Source organism: Anarhichas minor, unplaced genomic scaffold (assembly GCF_050575085.1).
Source record: "Anarhichas minor isolate MPS153535 unplaced genomic scaffold, ASM5057508v1 ptg000136l, whole genome shotgun sequence".
Classification (NCBI taxonomy): domain Eukaryota; kingdom Metazoa; phylum Chordata; class Actinopteri; order Perciformes; family Anarhichadidae; genus Anarhichas; species Anarhichas minor.
Genome location: NW_027466582.1, coordinates 11,626,405 through 11,643,554, shown reverse-complemented (window position 1 = coordinate 11,643,554; position 17,150 = coordinate 11,626,405). Strand labels below are relative to the sequence as shown.

The 17,150-nt window shown below is 41.3% G+C and overlaps 1 protein-coding gene across 1 annotated transcript in view; it reads right to left on the bottom strand.

Moving 5' to 3' along the window:
* lama2 (laminin, alpha 2) overlaps positions 1-17,150 on the bottom strand; it is a 128,737-nt gene that overhangs the window by 85,700 nt on the left and 25,887 nt on the right. The window contains exons 15-19 of the mRNA XM_076084056.1: positions 7,956-8,060; positions 5,441-5,652; positions 4,896-5,007; positions 3,893-4,006; positions 1,578-1,705 (exon numbers count right to left, since the gene is read on the bottom strand). Coding sequence (XP_075940171.1) covers positions 1,578-1,705; positions 3,893-4,006; positions 4,896-5,007; positions 5,441-5,652; positions 7,956-8,060 — 671 coding nt within the window. The remainder of the gene's footprint in view (positions 1-1,577; positions 1,706-3,892; positions 4,007-4,895; positions 5,008-5,440; positions 5,653-7,955; positions 8,061-17,150) is intronic.

Below are 17,150 nucleotides of genomic sequence, written 5' to 3'. Positions count from 1 at the left end.
TATCTGTAGGTGTGTTAGTCCAGTTTTTCTGCGGTCAGTTTACTGCCAACTAAGCAGCATCTCAAGTACCAGTTGAATTACTGTTGGGCTAACTGGTGTGCACTACTCTTTGTACTTTGGATTTCTTGTGTACGTCGACTAGATTCATTGCTGTACTATACTTCCTAGATTTAAAGGGTAACTTTGGTATTTTACAAACTGGATCCTATTTTCCTGTGTTTGTGTCTATAATGGGTTCAACAACTTTTGAAATTGGCCCAGTCTTTAGCCGGAGCACTACAGTCTTTAGGCCTCATCCACATTTTAATAACAGTAACAGACAGACTGGATCAAGCGAAAGGTAAAGACAAATATTGTATTCCTCTGTAGGGTCCTTATCCTTAATATTGTCAGACACTTATTAAAACAATCTGAGCCTGTCAGTGGGAAAGAAACAAGCACTTTAGGTGGAAATAGCATTGATGCTACGGATTGCACCAAAGCATTACATTGCAGCCCATTATGCAGCTGCAGCGCTCTCACTCTGGACCAATTTAAAAAATAGTTTTCTCCATCCGTCACTTAGTCCAGGTTAAAAACTACAAAAGTTTCCCTTTAATGTTGCTCTTTGGCTTTGTTTCTCCCTGGCATGACATTCATTTGATGATTTGTAACTCTATGTGTTGTGCAATACTGTTTTCAAAGTGTTTACAAGTGCTTTCATTAAAGACTTGAAGGGTTTATTTATTTAACCCATTATATTTTTAGTAGGGTGTTAAGCTTGTATAATAACTTTGAGCTTACACACATAGTGAGGGTAGAAGAATCGAGATTACAACAGCTACTAATTGGACCTTGCTGTGAGACTGTCTTGTCACTGTTTCCAAGTTTAAAGTTGATCAGGGTCAACAATAACCTTCCCCTGGGCCAGCATGGGGCAGACACCAAACATAACAGCAACAAGGGCAGCAATAAGATGACTTCTGCTTGGCACAGGTGGACCACGATGCAATGAAGTAGAAAAGCTCTTTCTTCTGGGTCTACGTGCTTCCTGCATGAACCATCAGGTCCCGAACACATGCCTCTCAAGTGGGCCGATAGCATTTTTATTATATTTTCAGCAGATGCCTGCTGGTACTTGAACAACCGTGATTTGAGACTGTGAAGCAAGCACAGCTCGGGTGTTTTTTTTTTTAATACCTTAATTACTTGCATGAGACTTGAGTTTCTACTGTGTTAAGTTTTCTAGCTGCAGTTGTGTTGATTCTGCCAACAATGACGACATTTCTACCCACAGGGATGATGTTTCTCTGTTTAAATTGATGCTTCTACTGGACCTGTGGAGATGATATTTCCATTCATGTCATTACAATTATATCCGTGCCCAGAGTGATGAAGCCTCGATTTCTGGCGATATCCTTTAGGGACAAAAACGTGTAGCCCGAGTATCAAGAGAGGAGACGAGGACATGATGAAGAGGCGGGTCAAAAAGAGAGAATAGGGGCCACAGTGCTGAGGGGTCAGCAGTGATAGATTGAAGTGTTTGATTAAACCGTGCCCCCCATGGCACCATTAACCCCAGTGTCTTCATAACCTACTTGTTACTTGGAAGATTGAGTGGGCAGGCGCAGGGCTGACAGTCCGCAGGTGACCCTCGGGTGGCGTTGCCATAATAACCACGTAGGCAGGAGTCACAGTGTGGGCCTGTGGTGTGGTGGGAGCAGTCCTGGAAGAGATACACAGGTTAAAGTAATCTATATCAGGAAAATAAATAAAGTGATTGTAAAAAAAAGAAACGGCACTTTTAGAGTTAACCGTCGTGTCATTTTGCCGCATTGATGGAAATCTCAACACGCCATTGTGCATTGAATCAAACTTTAAGCAGGAAGATAAGAAACCATTAAATGTGTAGGTCTTCTTTTCAAATGTTCTTCAGGTTAGTCGGTCAAGTGGTCTTTTCTTCTTCTTTATATTGCAACGTCTTTTGAAAAACCTCTCAAAAATGATAACTTTACATCATCTTTAGTGTAATATGCTAAACATATATATAACTGAATAATGAGCCACAAATTGAGTAAAGTTTTAGTTAATCCCGTGAAAAAACAACAACCAAACAGCTAACAACAGACCTGAGAGTAATTCATGTTACATTTTGCTGGAGGTTGGTGAAACTAAGGGTTACGGCTCTGCAATAAGAAGAGCAGACACTCGGTGACACAACAAAACTGTTGTTATTAAATAAAGCTGTCACATCAAATCATCGTCAAGCAGCAGGAGAAACAATCCCAACGAGGTCAAGGTTAATGATATGGTTCAGGATTAGCATCACATTTTGTTCCCATAGTAACCAAGCACATATGTCCTGTTAACACATGTGAGTATTGGTATCGATTACTCGTGCTGGTACATTCACAAACGTGAACGTTTTCCGACAAAGCTGTTCAAAATGATCCATTTTTTATTTATTTTTTGTATTATTTGTTGAATATTATTTTATATTATTACTCTTTCTTCTGTGACTGGTGCATTATTGGTCTTTTCTCTTTGTGAACAAATGTAATTCAATATGAAAATAAAACAAAAAACACTACGAGTCCAGTTTTCTGTATTTAAATATTTCGGTTTAAGATCATTTTACTACTTACTGTAAAATGAAATTGTGTTACTCCCACTGGGGAAATCAGGTTGTCTTTTCTTTTCATTTCTGGGCCAACAAATCCCTGTTTTGATAAGTTCAGCTCCAACAAGAGTTGATATCATGTAGCTGCTGTGTGTGAATCTACATGTTTGTTTTTTCCTTTACAGATCAAATGTCTCTTCATGGCCACGGCAGCATCAGTCAGTCGTTCAACTACAGCCAGATAACACAGTCCTAGGGGAAGGAGTGTGTGTCCATCTGTCTGTCTGCCTGTCACTGTGTATGGACATGTCAGTGTTTGTGCGTGTGCGTGTGTGTGTGTTTGTGCGTGCGTGCGTGTGTGAGGGAGTAAGAGACATCCTGCTCGTCGTCTGTCTGTCTTTGTCTGGAGTGTGTGTTCTCTCTCCGACATATCCCAGCATCCTCCTCATCTATAATAAAACATAAGATGATAATACAAAACCCACAGCTCTATGTGTGTGTGTGTGTGTGTGTGTGTGTGTGTGTGTGTGCGTGTGTATATTTAGTTTGATGCTAACTGACAGCTTAAGCCTGAGGCAATGTGTAGACTGGGGAATGACAATGTGTGTGTGCAGAATGATGCACATGAGCAGGTGGGCATGTATATGTGTGTGTGTGTGTGTGTGTGTGTGTGTGTGTGCGTGTGTGTCTCTATAGTATACTTAAATGTGTATGTAAATTGTTTGGGTGTTTGGGTGAAGCCAGGGTGCAAGTCTTTTCACCTGCAGTTCCTCTGATGGCCACTAGATGGTGGTTCCAATAGGAAATAGTATTGGTGAAGTGATTTCTAACTTCACTATTAAAAACAGGGTCAATGTGTATTATTTTACATGAGACATCGTGGGATTGTTTTGCTGCCCTTGCTATTAGTGATCTAAAGACATCACTACATTTTCCAGTAAATGTAATGATGATGAATTGGGTTGACGGCTTTATGAGTTAAAGGGAAATTACAGTGAATAATATGTAGAGTACAATCACAATACAGGCAATACTGCTGTAACTTCATACATTCTGCACATTTTGGTATTATCTTTTGACATTCTGTAAACATCAAAAGTGATAAAGCTTTTTCGTGAAAGTTTTTAAATTTGCTGCCCTCAAAACTTGATGTCTGGTACTTCCCTGGAAAAAGAGACGTTTTTGTCATTTTTTCCATCAGAGTACATCAGTTCTGTGTGATTTTGAGCACTGATTGAAACCAAATGATCACCAGACGAACAAGTGTCCTAATCAACTCATTGATCATCTTACCAGGCAGCGTGCGGTGAGCTCGTGGCATTCAGACGTGTGTCCATGGCAATGACAAGCTTCACACACACCATTGTACAGATTCCCGTTAACCCTCCGAAACCCGGGAATACACGTCTGTAACACACACACACACACACACACACACACACACACACACACACACACACACACACACACACACACCCACACACACACACACACACACACACACACACACACGCACACAGAGACAGTTAGAAACAGAGGAAGACAGACAGAGTCTTTAAGCTACTGTGGAACGTTTACCCTGTGATCCTCTGATTAGCACCTTGTATGTGTATGTGTGTGTGTGTGGGGGGGTTGTGTGTGCATTATTTGTGTTACACTGTGAATGCTTCTGTGTGTGGTTATGTCTGTTCGTATGCTTGAGTTTAAAAACCCAATGTGTGTATGAGTGTTTGTGCGTCAGTCAAGATTAGAACAACAGTAAGTCGGCTGCATTCTGAAACCAAACACTGGTTTGACGTTCAGCTTTGCTTAAGAGCCTTTCAAAGAGAACTGTGGATGATCCTCTAATCCATCATGTAATACTTAATGTAACACATTTAGGAATCAGGTATACTGAAGTCAAAATATAATAAATCATACTGATGTTGCTCATTTGCTTAAAATCTCATGTATTTCTCACAGGTTTTTATTCCTAAAAACAAATTTCCCTATTGGATTGAAAATGAACTTGCAAAGACTTAAGATGTGCTTGAGATATACAGTATTTAGCTTATGTTATACCTCATACCATTGCATTATTGTTATACTATTAATACTGTCTTGCAAACATGAAAACAGTACTTTTTCATCACTTGCAAACACTGTGATTGTTGAGTTTAATTTGAAAAGTATAAATAAGTATAAAGAAACTATAAATAAATCCATTTGATCTAATCTGTAAAAGAAAGTGGCTCATTTTCTATTGATTATTGTAGAGTACGGTTTGAAGTCGCAGATGGTGTGTGTCTGTGTTTACCTCACAGGAAGTTCCAGCATATCCAGGAGGACAAGAGCAGCTCTCTACAGCTGATGCTTTGCTCTCTGCTCTGGCAGAGGGATTAGCTACCTGCATTGAGAATGAGTGGAGTCTACACACACACACACACACACACACACACACAAGTAGTTATATAGTTGTATAGTTAAACATGTGCCTTCACTTACCACTAAAGGCTATTTGGCTGATTCGGCTTTTAGAACTTTTATGAGCAGAGTTCATTCTCTCACGCAGAATTTCCTCCAAGACAACAGTTAGATTCACCAATTAAACTGCCACCTTTATGTTTAGGTTACAGAAGGTTAAAGTAGGGTTATTCACAGGCTAAAAGAAAGAGCTGCCTGAGAGACTCAACTCTGGGCAAGTTGTTTTGTTTCATGAAGCGAAAAACAATATTTCATTTCTAAAGCTGGTGAGAGTTTATATTTCTTGCTACGTATCAATACTTAACATGTTAAGTTTTGGAGCATTGTGTAATGGCTGTGTAAAGTGTAAAGCGTGTGAGTGTAAGTGTGTGTTTCTACCTGTACACAGCGCTGGGTTCTGTGCTATAAGAGGCCCGCACCATCACTCTGGCCACGTTGGTCAACACAGACAGAAAATCCCTCCGGCTAATCGGCTGTGCGCTCTCTGAAACCAGGAAATTCTCTGGAAGGAGAGCGATGCGATTGGTGCTTGGCGAGGACGGGTACACTGGCTGGCCAAACCGTCTGTCAATAATCTTGATCCCGCCTCCCTGGAAGAGAAAGAAGAAAACATTTTGTATTAACTTTTTTTGTTGAAGTTCACTTTTAATTCCATAAATCTAGACAGTGGCTACCCTCCACAACATGAATACAGTATGAGAAAAAGAGCAGCAGTTTCTATTGACATTTAGAATGGACTGAATTCAAAAGTGAATTGAGAGGCCTGGTATCTGACTATCTCTTGTTGAGAACAGATCAATGGTATATAGCGGCTAACGCAGAGTGACAACTACTGATGGAGAGAGAGAGAGAGAGAGAACTTACCATACCAATAAACCATTAAATAAAAACTAGCTGAAAGAGAGGAGATGGAAGAAGATATATAGAGAGACAGGGAGCAGCAGGGCCGAGATGCAGAGATAGGTACGGAAAGAAAGAAAGAAAGAAAGAAAGAAAGAAAGAAAGGGACAAAGAAAAGATGCAGATTGACAACAAAAGAAAGACAAAGTCACCTCAGATGAAATAGTTTCTTGTGCATCTTGTGCTACTGGCATAAGAACATACGTGGGCATTAAAATAGAATTTGGACATAAAATAAAGTTTTCATCTGTTTTTTTAAAGCAAAATGAGAAACTTCAGATGCAGTACATTTGTTGTTGTTATTGCTGTCATGAAAGGCTTGGTATTTACATCTTTATTTTTTTTTTTAACTCTGCAGATGGAGGGCTGATAGAGTAGGCTGTATTGAGACAAAGACATTGCAATCAACAAAGCCGTACGGACAAACAAAGACAGAGAGATTATTGTCTATTCAGATCCCACATACTTGCAACAAAGGCTTCACAAAACCACGCACACAAAGCAATATCACAACTTGTTGCAGATATGCAGAGAATAAACAGTGGTGGGGGGAAGAAACAAAAAAGGCTGAAGAGAGACAGCGAAGTGAGAGAAAGCGGGTTGACAATGTGTAGGTGGTTGATTATCATCATCATTTGGCTTTTTGTTGACAGGGACGACACTTGTCCTCCTCTCCTTCCAGTCTGCCGATCTGACTGACACTTCTCTAAATAACACAAGTTCATTGGTCTGTGACTATCCATCTCACAGTTTTCTTTCTTTCCTTTTTCCCTTCTGTTCATCTACTTCCCTTCCTTCTACACTTCTTTCCACTCTGTTGATTTCATTGTTTTTTTTCTTCCTCTGCTTCTTTCCTTCTTCCCTCTTCTCTCTTCATTCTTTCTTCCTTGACATCTATCTTTCTTCCTCCTTACTTTAGTCTTTCCTTTCTCTTTCTCTTTCCCTTTGCTCCTTCTGTCTTTCCTTGTTCCATGCTGTCTTCCTCATGTCTCTCTGTTTCATCTTGTCCTTTCTCCTTTCCTTCCTTCTTCCTTTCTCCTTCCTTACACATTTGTTTCCATCTTACCTTTCCTTCTTCCCATTATATCTTCCTTTGTTTCTGCATATACAGCATGTGTGCATTGCTGTGGCACGTGCACACATGAAAGTCGTAATATATGTTTTGCATTTGTGTCCATATTTAACCTAAAATCACATCTCTACAGAATACTTATTTATCTTTTAATTATTTTGCAGTCGGTGCATTAGAAGTGGATTCCCACATGTTATTGCAGCTCATTACAGATTTTTTTCAAACTATTCTAATTAAAACTTCCTCTTCTTTAACATGCCATTGGTAGAAAGACACACACACACACACACACACACACACACACACACACACACACACACAATGTTGTTTAGTGATGTAGGAGATATAAACAGTTAACTAATAGTGTTGCTGCTTTGCTTATTGCTGCCATACATCATATTGCAACCTGCTCATTATAAAGAGAGGGGAAGAGAGACTCTATCTGCATCTTTTATTGCCATGTTCAGCATTTATCTGCTAGCTGCACTGTAGCTGCCTGTGTGTGTGTGTGTGTGTCTGCTTTTAACAGCTTGTATTTGCTGCTTCATTTAGTGGTCTTCACTGGTGCAAAAGTCAATGGCTTAGGGAAAAGATAAATAATGCTGCTGACACAAATACATAAACACAGAGATTCACACTTGTGTTCATGTGGGTTTCCTCTGGTTGACCGAGGTGCTGCCCAGAGAACTGAAACGTATCCCAGGTCTCTACACTGCCCACTGTTCCTCAGGAACCTCTGACATTTACAGACTGGACTTAGCAAAGCACAACTTTACAAATCAGAACCTATTTCACACACATACTGTATAAAATAGTACATACGGGTAGATGTATTGTTAGAAAGTTCTTCATTTGTGTTTAATATATAAGCATGCCAATGCTCTATGATGTCTTGGTCTTGGTGCATCTTTGAAAACTTACCTCAATGACTAGGTCAGGTTGTGAGGTCACTCTTATGGCCATTTGTTCTTGTTGGTCAGTCGTATAAGACACAGTGTAGACCAAACTCCCTCCATAGGCTGAAAGCTGAAGACAGACAGAAACAGAGGTTAGATTAGTAAATTCATGTTATTTGCAGAATCAAAAACCATAACCTAAACATACATAATAGGAGAATTACGGCAAATTATTGACGTGTCGAAAGATGCCACAAGGGACAATTTGAGGATGGTAAACGGTACAATATCGTTTAACAGTAGCACACATAGAGAATAGTCAAACATGTCAGTAATGTTAGTTACACAGCAACATCTCCTTCACTAGTCACCAGAAGCTACTGGTCAAGGACGCAGCACTGCTGTACCAAATACTATAACAGAAACACAAAACCACAACAACAACTGCTTTTACAAAAAATAAAAGTATATTTGTATAGAAATAAAAGTATATTTGAAAATGTTTCAAAAGTAGGGAGAACAAGAATGTGCTACAATCGTTGTTGTCTCGTGTGTTTCGGTGCAGTGTTTCTGTCGAGTCTACAGAATGAGCTTTCGCCGGAGAAGTGCTGCCTCGGCATGATCCTGAAATTTATTATTCCGCTCCAACCTGAACAGTAATGGGTGGGAGAGCGAGATAATAATACCACCATAAAAACACAGAGAGGGGGACATTGAGGAAGAGGGGGAGAGAGAGAGATGAAGAGATAGAGCCTGAGACAGACAGAGAGAGAGAGAGAGAGAGAGAGAGAGAGAGAGGGAGTAAGAGGTGAGCTTAATGCCTCTATAAACCTCTTCCATTCTACATCATTACTCTCGGTCCTTAAACCGGGAGGAGGAATCACCCATTTCACAGCTGACTGAAAATACACACACACACACACACACACGCACACCATAGCAGGCGTGGAGGTGTACTTGGTTGGACGTTTTATTGACTAACACTTATTTTTCATCTAACCCCATTTGCTGATTTGGTCTCCAGAAGACAGTAAAATCGTGGTTTAAACCAACACTACGCAGCCTGCACATATCTGACACTTGTGCTGCTCGACCTCCTTCACCATTAGCTCCTCTGCACTCACACACACTGAACTCTGCATCCACACGAAGAGTGAGCCTCCTATACTGAACATAACTGTGTTGTATAGATCGGTTCCACTGCAACACAATAGCAGCGTGATGAAAGCAAGAGTCACCAAAGAAGACGATGTATTACAGATATATATTACAAGACATCATTTTGAAGAAGAAATAGGGTTTTGTTCTTCTTTATACATCTCATGACCACTAAGATGTGTCCGGTGAGGCTGAGAAGTGGTGGTTTAGGGCTGTGAGTGCTTAAGAGAGCTGATTTGCATGTTTTGTTCTTGTTTGTATTTTTTTACTGTTGTTCTGTTCAGTAACCAACCAGCGGCAAAAGAATTATGAAGTAGAAGAAAAGGCTTCTCTCTGGTGTGATCTCAAGAACACTTTTAACTGATGGAACGTGTGCTACGTTTGTGGAAGAGTCTCTTCGAATTTAGCAATTGACTTTCTTTGAAATCTTTCGACATTTCTCAGAAAACTCATTTCAGTGACGCCATCCACTCAACCTGGACAATAATCAAAGCTTTAGTCGTGGCAACCTAACGACCCATCTCTACCTTGGGGGATAGGAAATAAAAGAAATACAACACAAGAACGAGAAAAGACCAACAGAATAGCACAGCAGGAGAGGGGAATTATGGGAGAAGAGAGGGGAATTATGGGGAGTAGAAACGAAGGAACAATAAACACTCAGCCACAAAGCTACAATAGATTTGTCAGATCCCCCTGATAGCTCCATAAGCGTGTTATTAACTCTATCAGTGGGCAGAATGAGGCAATCAGGGCATAGTCCTCTGTTAAAACCCTAATCAAGAACCTGACACAATCTTCATTTAAGAACATCTTTGTCGTGGCCATGGGTATATCAGTTCATACAAGTCATTCAGATGAATATGTGGGGGCAAGAAAAGCAAAATAATCCCATATCACAACAGTAATATATAGTGAAAACAATATATATGAAAAAAAATCAACTAAATAGATTGATTGAATGGGAAACATGTGCTTTAGTGGTCCTGCTGCAGTGTTGTTTTTTTGTATGCTGCAATGCAAATTTTCAGTTTCCTGCACCGTTTGTTAGTACGAGTGGATAGAAAGTGGACACACACAGAGGAGGCGAGATGGAGAGACTGGAAATAAGAGAATTGAAAAGAAGGGAAGGAGGCAGACAGAAAAGAGGAGATAAAAGTAAAGAAAGATAGAAGCAGGACAGGAGACTATAGGTTCAAATAAAAGGGGAGGAAAGGATAGGGGGGTGGAATCGAGCGGAGTTAAAGTTATGAGATTTAATTTGCTGCCTATGCTAAGGAGTGGGTTTGCCATGGAGCGAGAAGAGGTGTAAAAATGAGTCACTATCGACCTCTGTCCTCCTCCAGGGTTCCCACCAGAGTCCTGATGTAATATGACTTTTCCAAAACTGTAAATAACCAAGTCAGAGCATCTGAATCAACTACAAGTGTTAGTCAGTCCTGATTTTAATACTATTGTTATTCCAAAACTGTAACATTTCTGCTACAGTTTGACTTTCTGCAGATAACATCATTTTCTCTTCCTGTGAACCATAGTGTATCTCACCAGAGTCTCTTTCCATGAGTAGCAGCGACTGATTTTTTGGGGGGTAAATACACTTTTACAACACGCCACACACAATCACGGTTAGGTAGCTGACATTACTGACCGGCTTCACGGGGTCTAAGCTGACAACACCGTGGAAATCTTAACACAGTGACACAACAGTAACTCTAATCAGTAATGTTACCACTGTCACAATAGAACAAATTAACAAAGTAGACAAAAGTAGCTGCTCTGGAGCCTCCAATCATCCAGCCTGGTCATCATGGAATTCTACATGTTGAAATTTCCATTTTTTATTCCTTGGAATTTTCAAGGACTTCTCATCAACGGTTGCTTAAGTTGAGTCTCACGATTGGGAATTCCTTAAATTGCTCAGAAAAAGAAGAAAAAAAACTTTGGAGATGAACAAGAAAAGGTTCAGTACTAAAATTGAACAAAACAGTCATCGTCGGAAGTTATGGCAACACTTAAAAGTAAAAGCTATTAGTGTGCGACTTTCTTTTGTGCCTGCCACCTGCTAGTTTCTGCAGAGAAATGTGTTTGCCCATCTGCATTTGTACGCCTGCTTGCTGTCAGTTTTTGGAGTACAAAAGCAACCGACGCTCTCTTCAGGAGATTGGGCAGAGAGAGAGAGAGTCAGAGAGAGAGAGAGAGAGGGACAAAGGAAATCATCCTTCAGGAAATGAAAACCAGATTGTCACAAAGGCTTCAGAAAACAAACTGCCCTCAAAATGACACACACAAACACACGCGTGCAGGCGTGCAGACAAACACAGGAACACACACACAAAAAAAAGCGAAACAAAGAATTACACATAGAGAAACTTAGAGATATAAACACACACACACACATCTAGGTGGCCGTTATGATGCCTGTGGTTGTGTGCAATTGGTATCGGGAGTTTTCACTCTATTTATTTACCGGTTACACACACACACACACACACACACACACACGTGCACACAGACTGTTGTTGTTCCTAGCAGTAGGTCAGATTGGCTCCAGATGGACCAATAGAAAGTGGAATGCTCAACAACATACGACCCAACTGACCTTCTGTGTGTGTGCGGGATATATGTTGGCAAAAAGAAAAGAAAGTCCTTGTCGGAAAAAGTAAGAAGATCCAGTCTAGAGCGTGTCTTGTTTGGTTCTATATCTTCGAGCAGAGCCTCTGTGAAGAATGGCTTTGGTGTGAGTGCGCTGCTTCACGCCTTTTGGTGGGAGATAGGCGCGGTATAACCTTGAGGCAAATTGTGCTTTCAGATTTTCTCCTGGTGTAAAGAGACACTGTGTCCATGAGGTTGTTCGCTATCCATGGCATCCATTGTAATGCCTGAATGGCTTGTTAAATCACACAGAGATTCCACAATGCTGCCGTAGAGAAGAACCGCCAGCTTTTGTTTTCCACATTGAACCAAACAAGAGCAGTGACATTTAACACAACATTCCACCTCTGGACCTTTCATACTGAACAGCAAGGTGGAATAACAATAGCAACAGCCTTGAATAGGCTATGCGATTTCTGATTTCTTTGTTTGTTTTTTTACATACGTTGACTTGGTATTGCTCTGCAGTTTCCCCAGGCTGGGAGAATGTTTTGGCAGCTGCGGTATGGTCCTGCTTGCACACGGCAGAGGTTGAAGTACTTGCTTTGGACCCTAGAACAACCCAGAGCCAGGGGGTCCTCTTTAGTTATTTGCAGTGTGTTTGGTTGGGGGTCAGTCAGGAGGTATGAACCCTGAGTGGGTGCCGGCAGATAGGAATGAGGCTGATCATTTGTCGGCGGGACGCTCTGCATGGGGGTTTGCCCTCGGATGAAGGTTTGGGGTGACAGGCGGTCACTTGATGAGGTCTTTTCAGTTTAGTGCCTTAAGAGGATCAGAGGGGCAAGAAGTGGAGGGCTGATGGGGTTTTTGATTAGGCCCAGAGACACATGGGCACATACATACAGTTGTGCACATGCATCCATTTCCCCCTCATGTACTTATTGGTGAGGTTTGACGATGATTTGATGAGGATTTAGTAAAGCCACTTTGGTTCAGGTTACCGTCTGCATTTTTACGTACGTATGGTTCAAAAGAAGAAGGAAGCATAGTTGAATTTTGAGGCAGTTATGTGCATCACTATGAAATGATAATCATGCCTGCTGGTGGCAGAGGGAAGGTTAGCTGGAATGAAACTCTGGACGCACGTCACATCCAGGAAGATGACTAAGAGCAGCTCCCTCATTTGCTTCCAGTCTCCAAGAGCCGATCAATTATTGTTCTGCACTCCCACGGCTCGCTGGCTCTTGAAAGTCAACTCCAGCAGCTTGCTGTGCATCAGACTTTAAGTGAAAAACAATGGCAAAATGACACCCTGTATTCAATACAGTCGGTGCAGATCCACCTCTGAGGCTAAGATTAGACATCGTGCTAATCGTGTGACGGTAAACACAAAACCACAAGTCTCTATCAGCCTCCACACACTGCCAGGTTGGACTTTTTGGAAATGAAACGAATTGCTTTACAGCACAATGTAAGCTTTATGGCACGAACCCATCTACTCCACACACTTTGACAGTTATTAAGAGCTGTTAACAACGGTCATATTCCCGAGAAAAAACAGAAAAATGCAACAATTTTTACAAAACAAATGACATTAATTCTGTTTTTGTGATGAAAGCGTCAGTGGATCACAATTGCAATGATCATTTATGTTGTATTACTGGAAGTGAAAACCAGGTGTAATTATTTCTTTTCTTTTTTCTAAGCCCCAGGATTGCTGTGTGGAGCTGTGCGACACACTTTCCAGGAACTGAAATGTGTGACACCAAATTATTTGGTTGATGAAACCTGGAACAAATCCACGGTGATTGATGTAAAAGGCACTTTTTCAGCCATGTAAGTGAAGAAAAAAAAAAAGAAGACGGAGGGAGGGAGAGAAGAAAGTGAGGAAACGGGAGGGGAAATCCATCTCATGCAATCAAGACCAGATTAGGAGTGGCACTATACACAAACTCCTCTACACACATGTTCTCTCTCATAAGTCACAGCTCAGCTGCTTGGTGAAAGCTGATGTTCCTCTCGTGTATTTGGCAAAAAAATTCTTCCACTGAAGTATTTTACAGAAACACTTTCAAGACTTCCGATTTAATCAATCACAACTTTGAGGTGTCAACCTCCATAACCAAGGTGAAACCAGGACATTTTTCGAAAACACTATTCGGCCTCAAGTTTACACCTGTAGCAGCTTCTCCTTGTAGAGGACAAAATAGAAGACAAGACCAGAAAAGTGAAAAATGGTGAGAGAAAGTGGGGGGACGGCGGAGGCAGAGTTAGAGAAGGAGTGAGGATTAAATGTAACACAAGCTGAGCTGTGTGTGTTTGTGTGCGTCTGTCAAGCCTCAACATATTTTGAGACTTCTTTCATCAGCTGTCGGCAGAGGATGTGTCTCCTCTTTCGATGTTCATCCATCATCCCCTTTATCTCCCTGCTTCAACCTCCCCGTCCGCTCGCTTTCACTCCCTCCTTGTCACTCTTTCTCCAAATGATGAGCATTTCTTGTTTTTGAGCATTTTATCTGACTCTGAATCTGTTGGTGAATCTGGGTACAAGATGTATACAAGGAGGTTAGGACTTGACTGTGTTTGAAAGCTGACAAAGTTGCTGATAGGCAAGTTTATTTGGATATTTAACATTGGAAAAAAAAGTTTAAATACACAGCATTTTTTCTCAGAAATATCTTGTCAGAGTGGTTTCTACACAACAACATTTGGACCATCAATGTTTCACGATTTGTGCTGCAACAGTTTCATAATGAACTGAAAATACTTTTACACATCTCAACGGGTGAGGTCAGCACAGTCTGGCCGGGGGTTTCGCTCGGCTGGTCAAGGACGGCAGCTTTGTGTGGGAGGATCCCCCTCGTGGGACCATCTACCCGGCGTTGGTCCTCGCCAGGCGCATTTCCGCCGGGACCAGCTCTAGTTCGGCTTGGAAAAGCCCGGGCTGAAGGTGGCTTGAGGCTCCGGCACCCCTCTCTCAGGCTGCTTCTAGGGGGTCGTGGACTTGGACTTAAGAGTTCACTGTGCATTCTCTCCCAACGCATTCTCACTCAACCCAACTCGTCAAATACCGTCTCTTCCTGCGGGGAGAGTCTTGTTTACCATACTTTGTGGTTGTGACTATTTTTTGTCATCACCATTCATATCTATACAACCAATGTGATGATGATTTAATTGTTTACTCGACCACAATATTGTTTACAAAAGCACAACTTTCTTAATAGATCTATAAGATAAGAGCTGATTTAAATGTGACTGTTTGAGTTTGGAGCCAGTTAAAAGTGTGTTCCCAAAAGCTAACAGTCTTAAAGTAAAAGAGTCACCAAAATAGTTTGAAAACAAGTTTTAAACACGCAGCGCATTTCATAAAAATAACACTACACGCTCATAGTTGCTACATCATGAGTTTATATTTGGCTCTTCACGCTGATCCCTACTTATCTGCACTCCGCTGCCAAGTAAACCAGAAAATATTCTTCTAGCAGAGCACGCTTTAAAAATAGTAATGGCAATCCTTGGGAATGAGCAGTCCCTTATTACCTACACAGGCAATAAAAGACCCAATGAGCATCAGTGGAACATGCTTCTGGACCAATGAGCATCCACAGAGCGCACTAATGGGCCAATGAGCATCTTTGGCATTAATCGTACAGGAGGTCATGCGCGAGAATCAAGAACGTTATCGCACACATTCATATTCTTATATATCTACTGCTAGCTTGTCATTACACACACAGCCTGTCACTTCCAATGATACACACTAACACGACAGACCACACTGTGTGTGTGTGTGTGTGTGTGTGAACGAGTCGCATAGTCAAATCACATGGAGCATCTATCTCTGTAACACGATCAGAGATTGAAGCAAAGAATCGCTTTTTCATACAGTACTCGCACACTGCTCCTAGCAATCTCACACACAAACATGCATGCGCACATACACAAACGCACACACACACAAACACAGAGTGGTAATTTGTTTGTTTCCCATGTTTGGAGGCATTCGGTTCTGCTCCGCTGTCCCTAATGCCTCCAAAACACATCATTATCTGACTTATATAGGCCTGGGAGTGTGTGTGGCGGTTTGTGTGTGTATGTGTTTGACTGAGAATTTGTGTTTCTGTTTGTGTGTGTGTGTGTGCGTGTGTGTGTGTGTGTGTGTGTGTGCGCCAAGAGAAAAACAGTTGATTATCGAGTTCAACAGGCGAAACACTGTTTACCCTGAGAGACACAAAGCAAGCGAGGGAGATACGGAAAAGAAGAGAGAAGAAAGCTTGGGGGAAGTAGAGGGAGATGATTTAGGAACAGGGAGGTGAAAAATGGGAGTCCTGGAGAGACGGAGTGAGAGTTAGAGAAGCAGACCAATGAAAAGAAGCAGGGATGGAGGGATGGTTAGAGGGAGTTGGGGGGGGGGGGGGGAGGGAGGGATCAGACAAAGAAGTGAGATGACAAGCTAGGCCTGCAGGGTGCAAAGTAATGAAATTCTGTGGTATATTCCTCTAAGCCATGACACCCAGACAAACATCACAGTCAGTCTGTTGTTGTAGTGGGGCAACAACTCGACTTCAGAAACATGGACTGCAGCTATTTGCCAGCTGGGTGATAAAGTCTAATCATGGCCACGGAAAACCGCAGAGCAAATTCAAACGGTCGACATTAGCAGGAGCAGATACGGAGAAGCAGGGCTGGGAGGGAGGGAGGGGAACATATCAGCAGGATACTTTCTCACCAGTATCACAACCAGAGCGGTTTACTTTCAGATCTTAATATGGATCTGTATATATATATATAAGCCTGTCGTAATGGTGCAGCGTTTTCATATTTGTGTCAACGCGGTCGTAAGAATTAAATGGTAGGAAGTGCCAATGTCGCGATGTGAGCCGGTAAGCAGAAAAATACTCGGACGGTCAGATAACACATTATTAATGTAATCAGATCGTAATAACGCAGAACATAACTGCTCAACTGATTTACTATTGTGACCTTGTGCAGTCTGACTGTTGGTGCAACACCTTTGGAATAATAATGAAAACTGCAAAAAATGTTTCATTCTCATCATATAAGGTCCAAAGCAATTAAAATTGATCTGTACAGTAACATATTGAGTAATTAGGATTTCTTTTAGTATGGCACCTTATTGTACACTAGACACAATATATTCAAATCATACTTTCTATAGGATGACAGTGATGTCATCTACATGGAATGGAAGCAACAAAAGGAACATCTGACGAATTTTTTTATACAATCCCGTACAACGTGTCTGAAAACACATTATGTTTGAAAAGAGCATTGTTGTTGAGGCTGTGTTAGTGAGGTGTTACACAACTGTGTAGTTATCTTTCAAACGTCGCTATGTGTAGGGGTGAAGAATACATTTAAATTTGATCGCGATATGGCTAATACGTTGCAATATTTGACTGACTTCTATGCATGTATTTGTTTTTAATAGTAGTAATACTGTTAAATA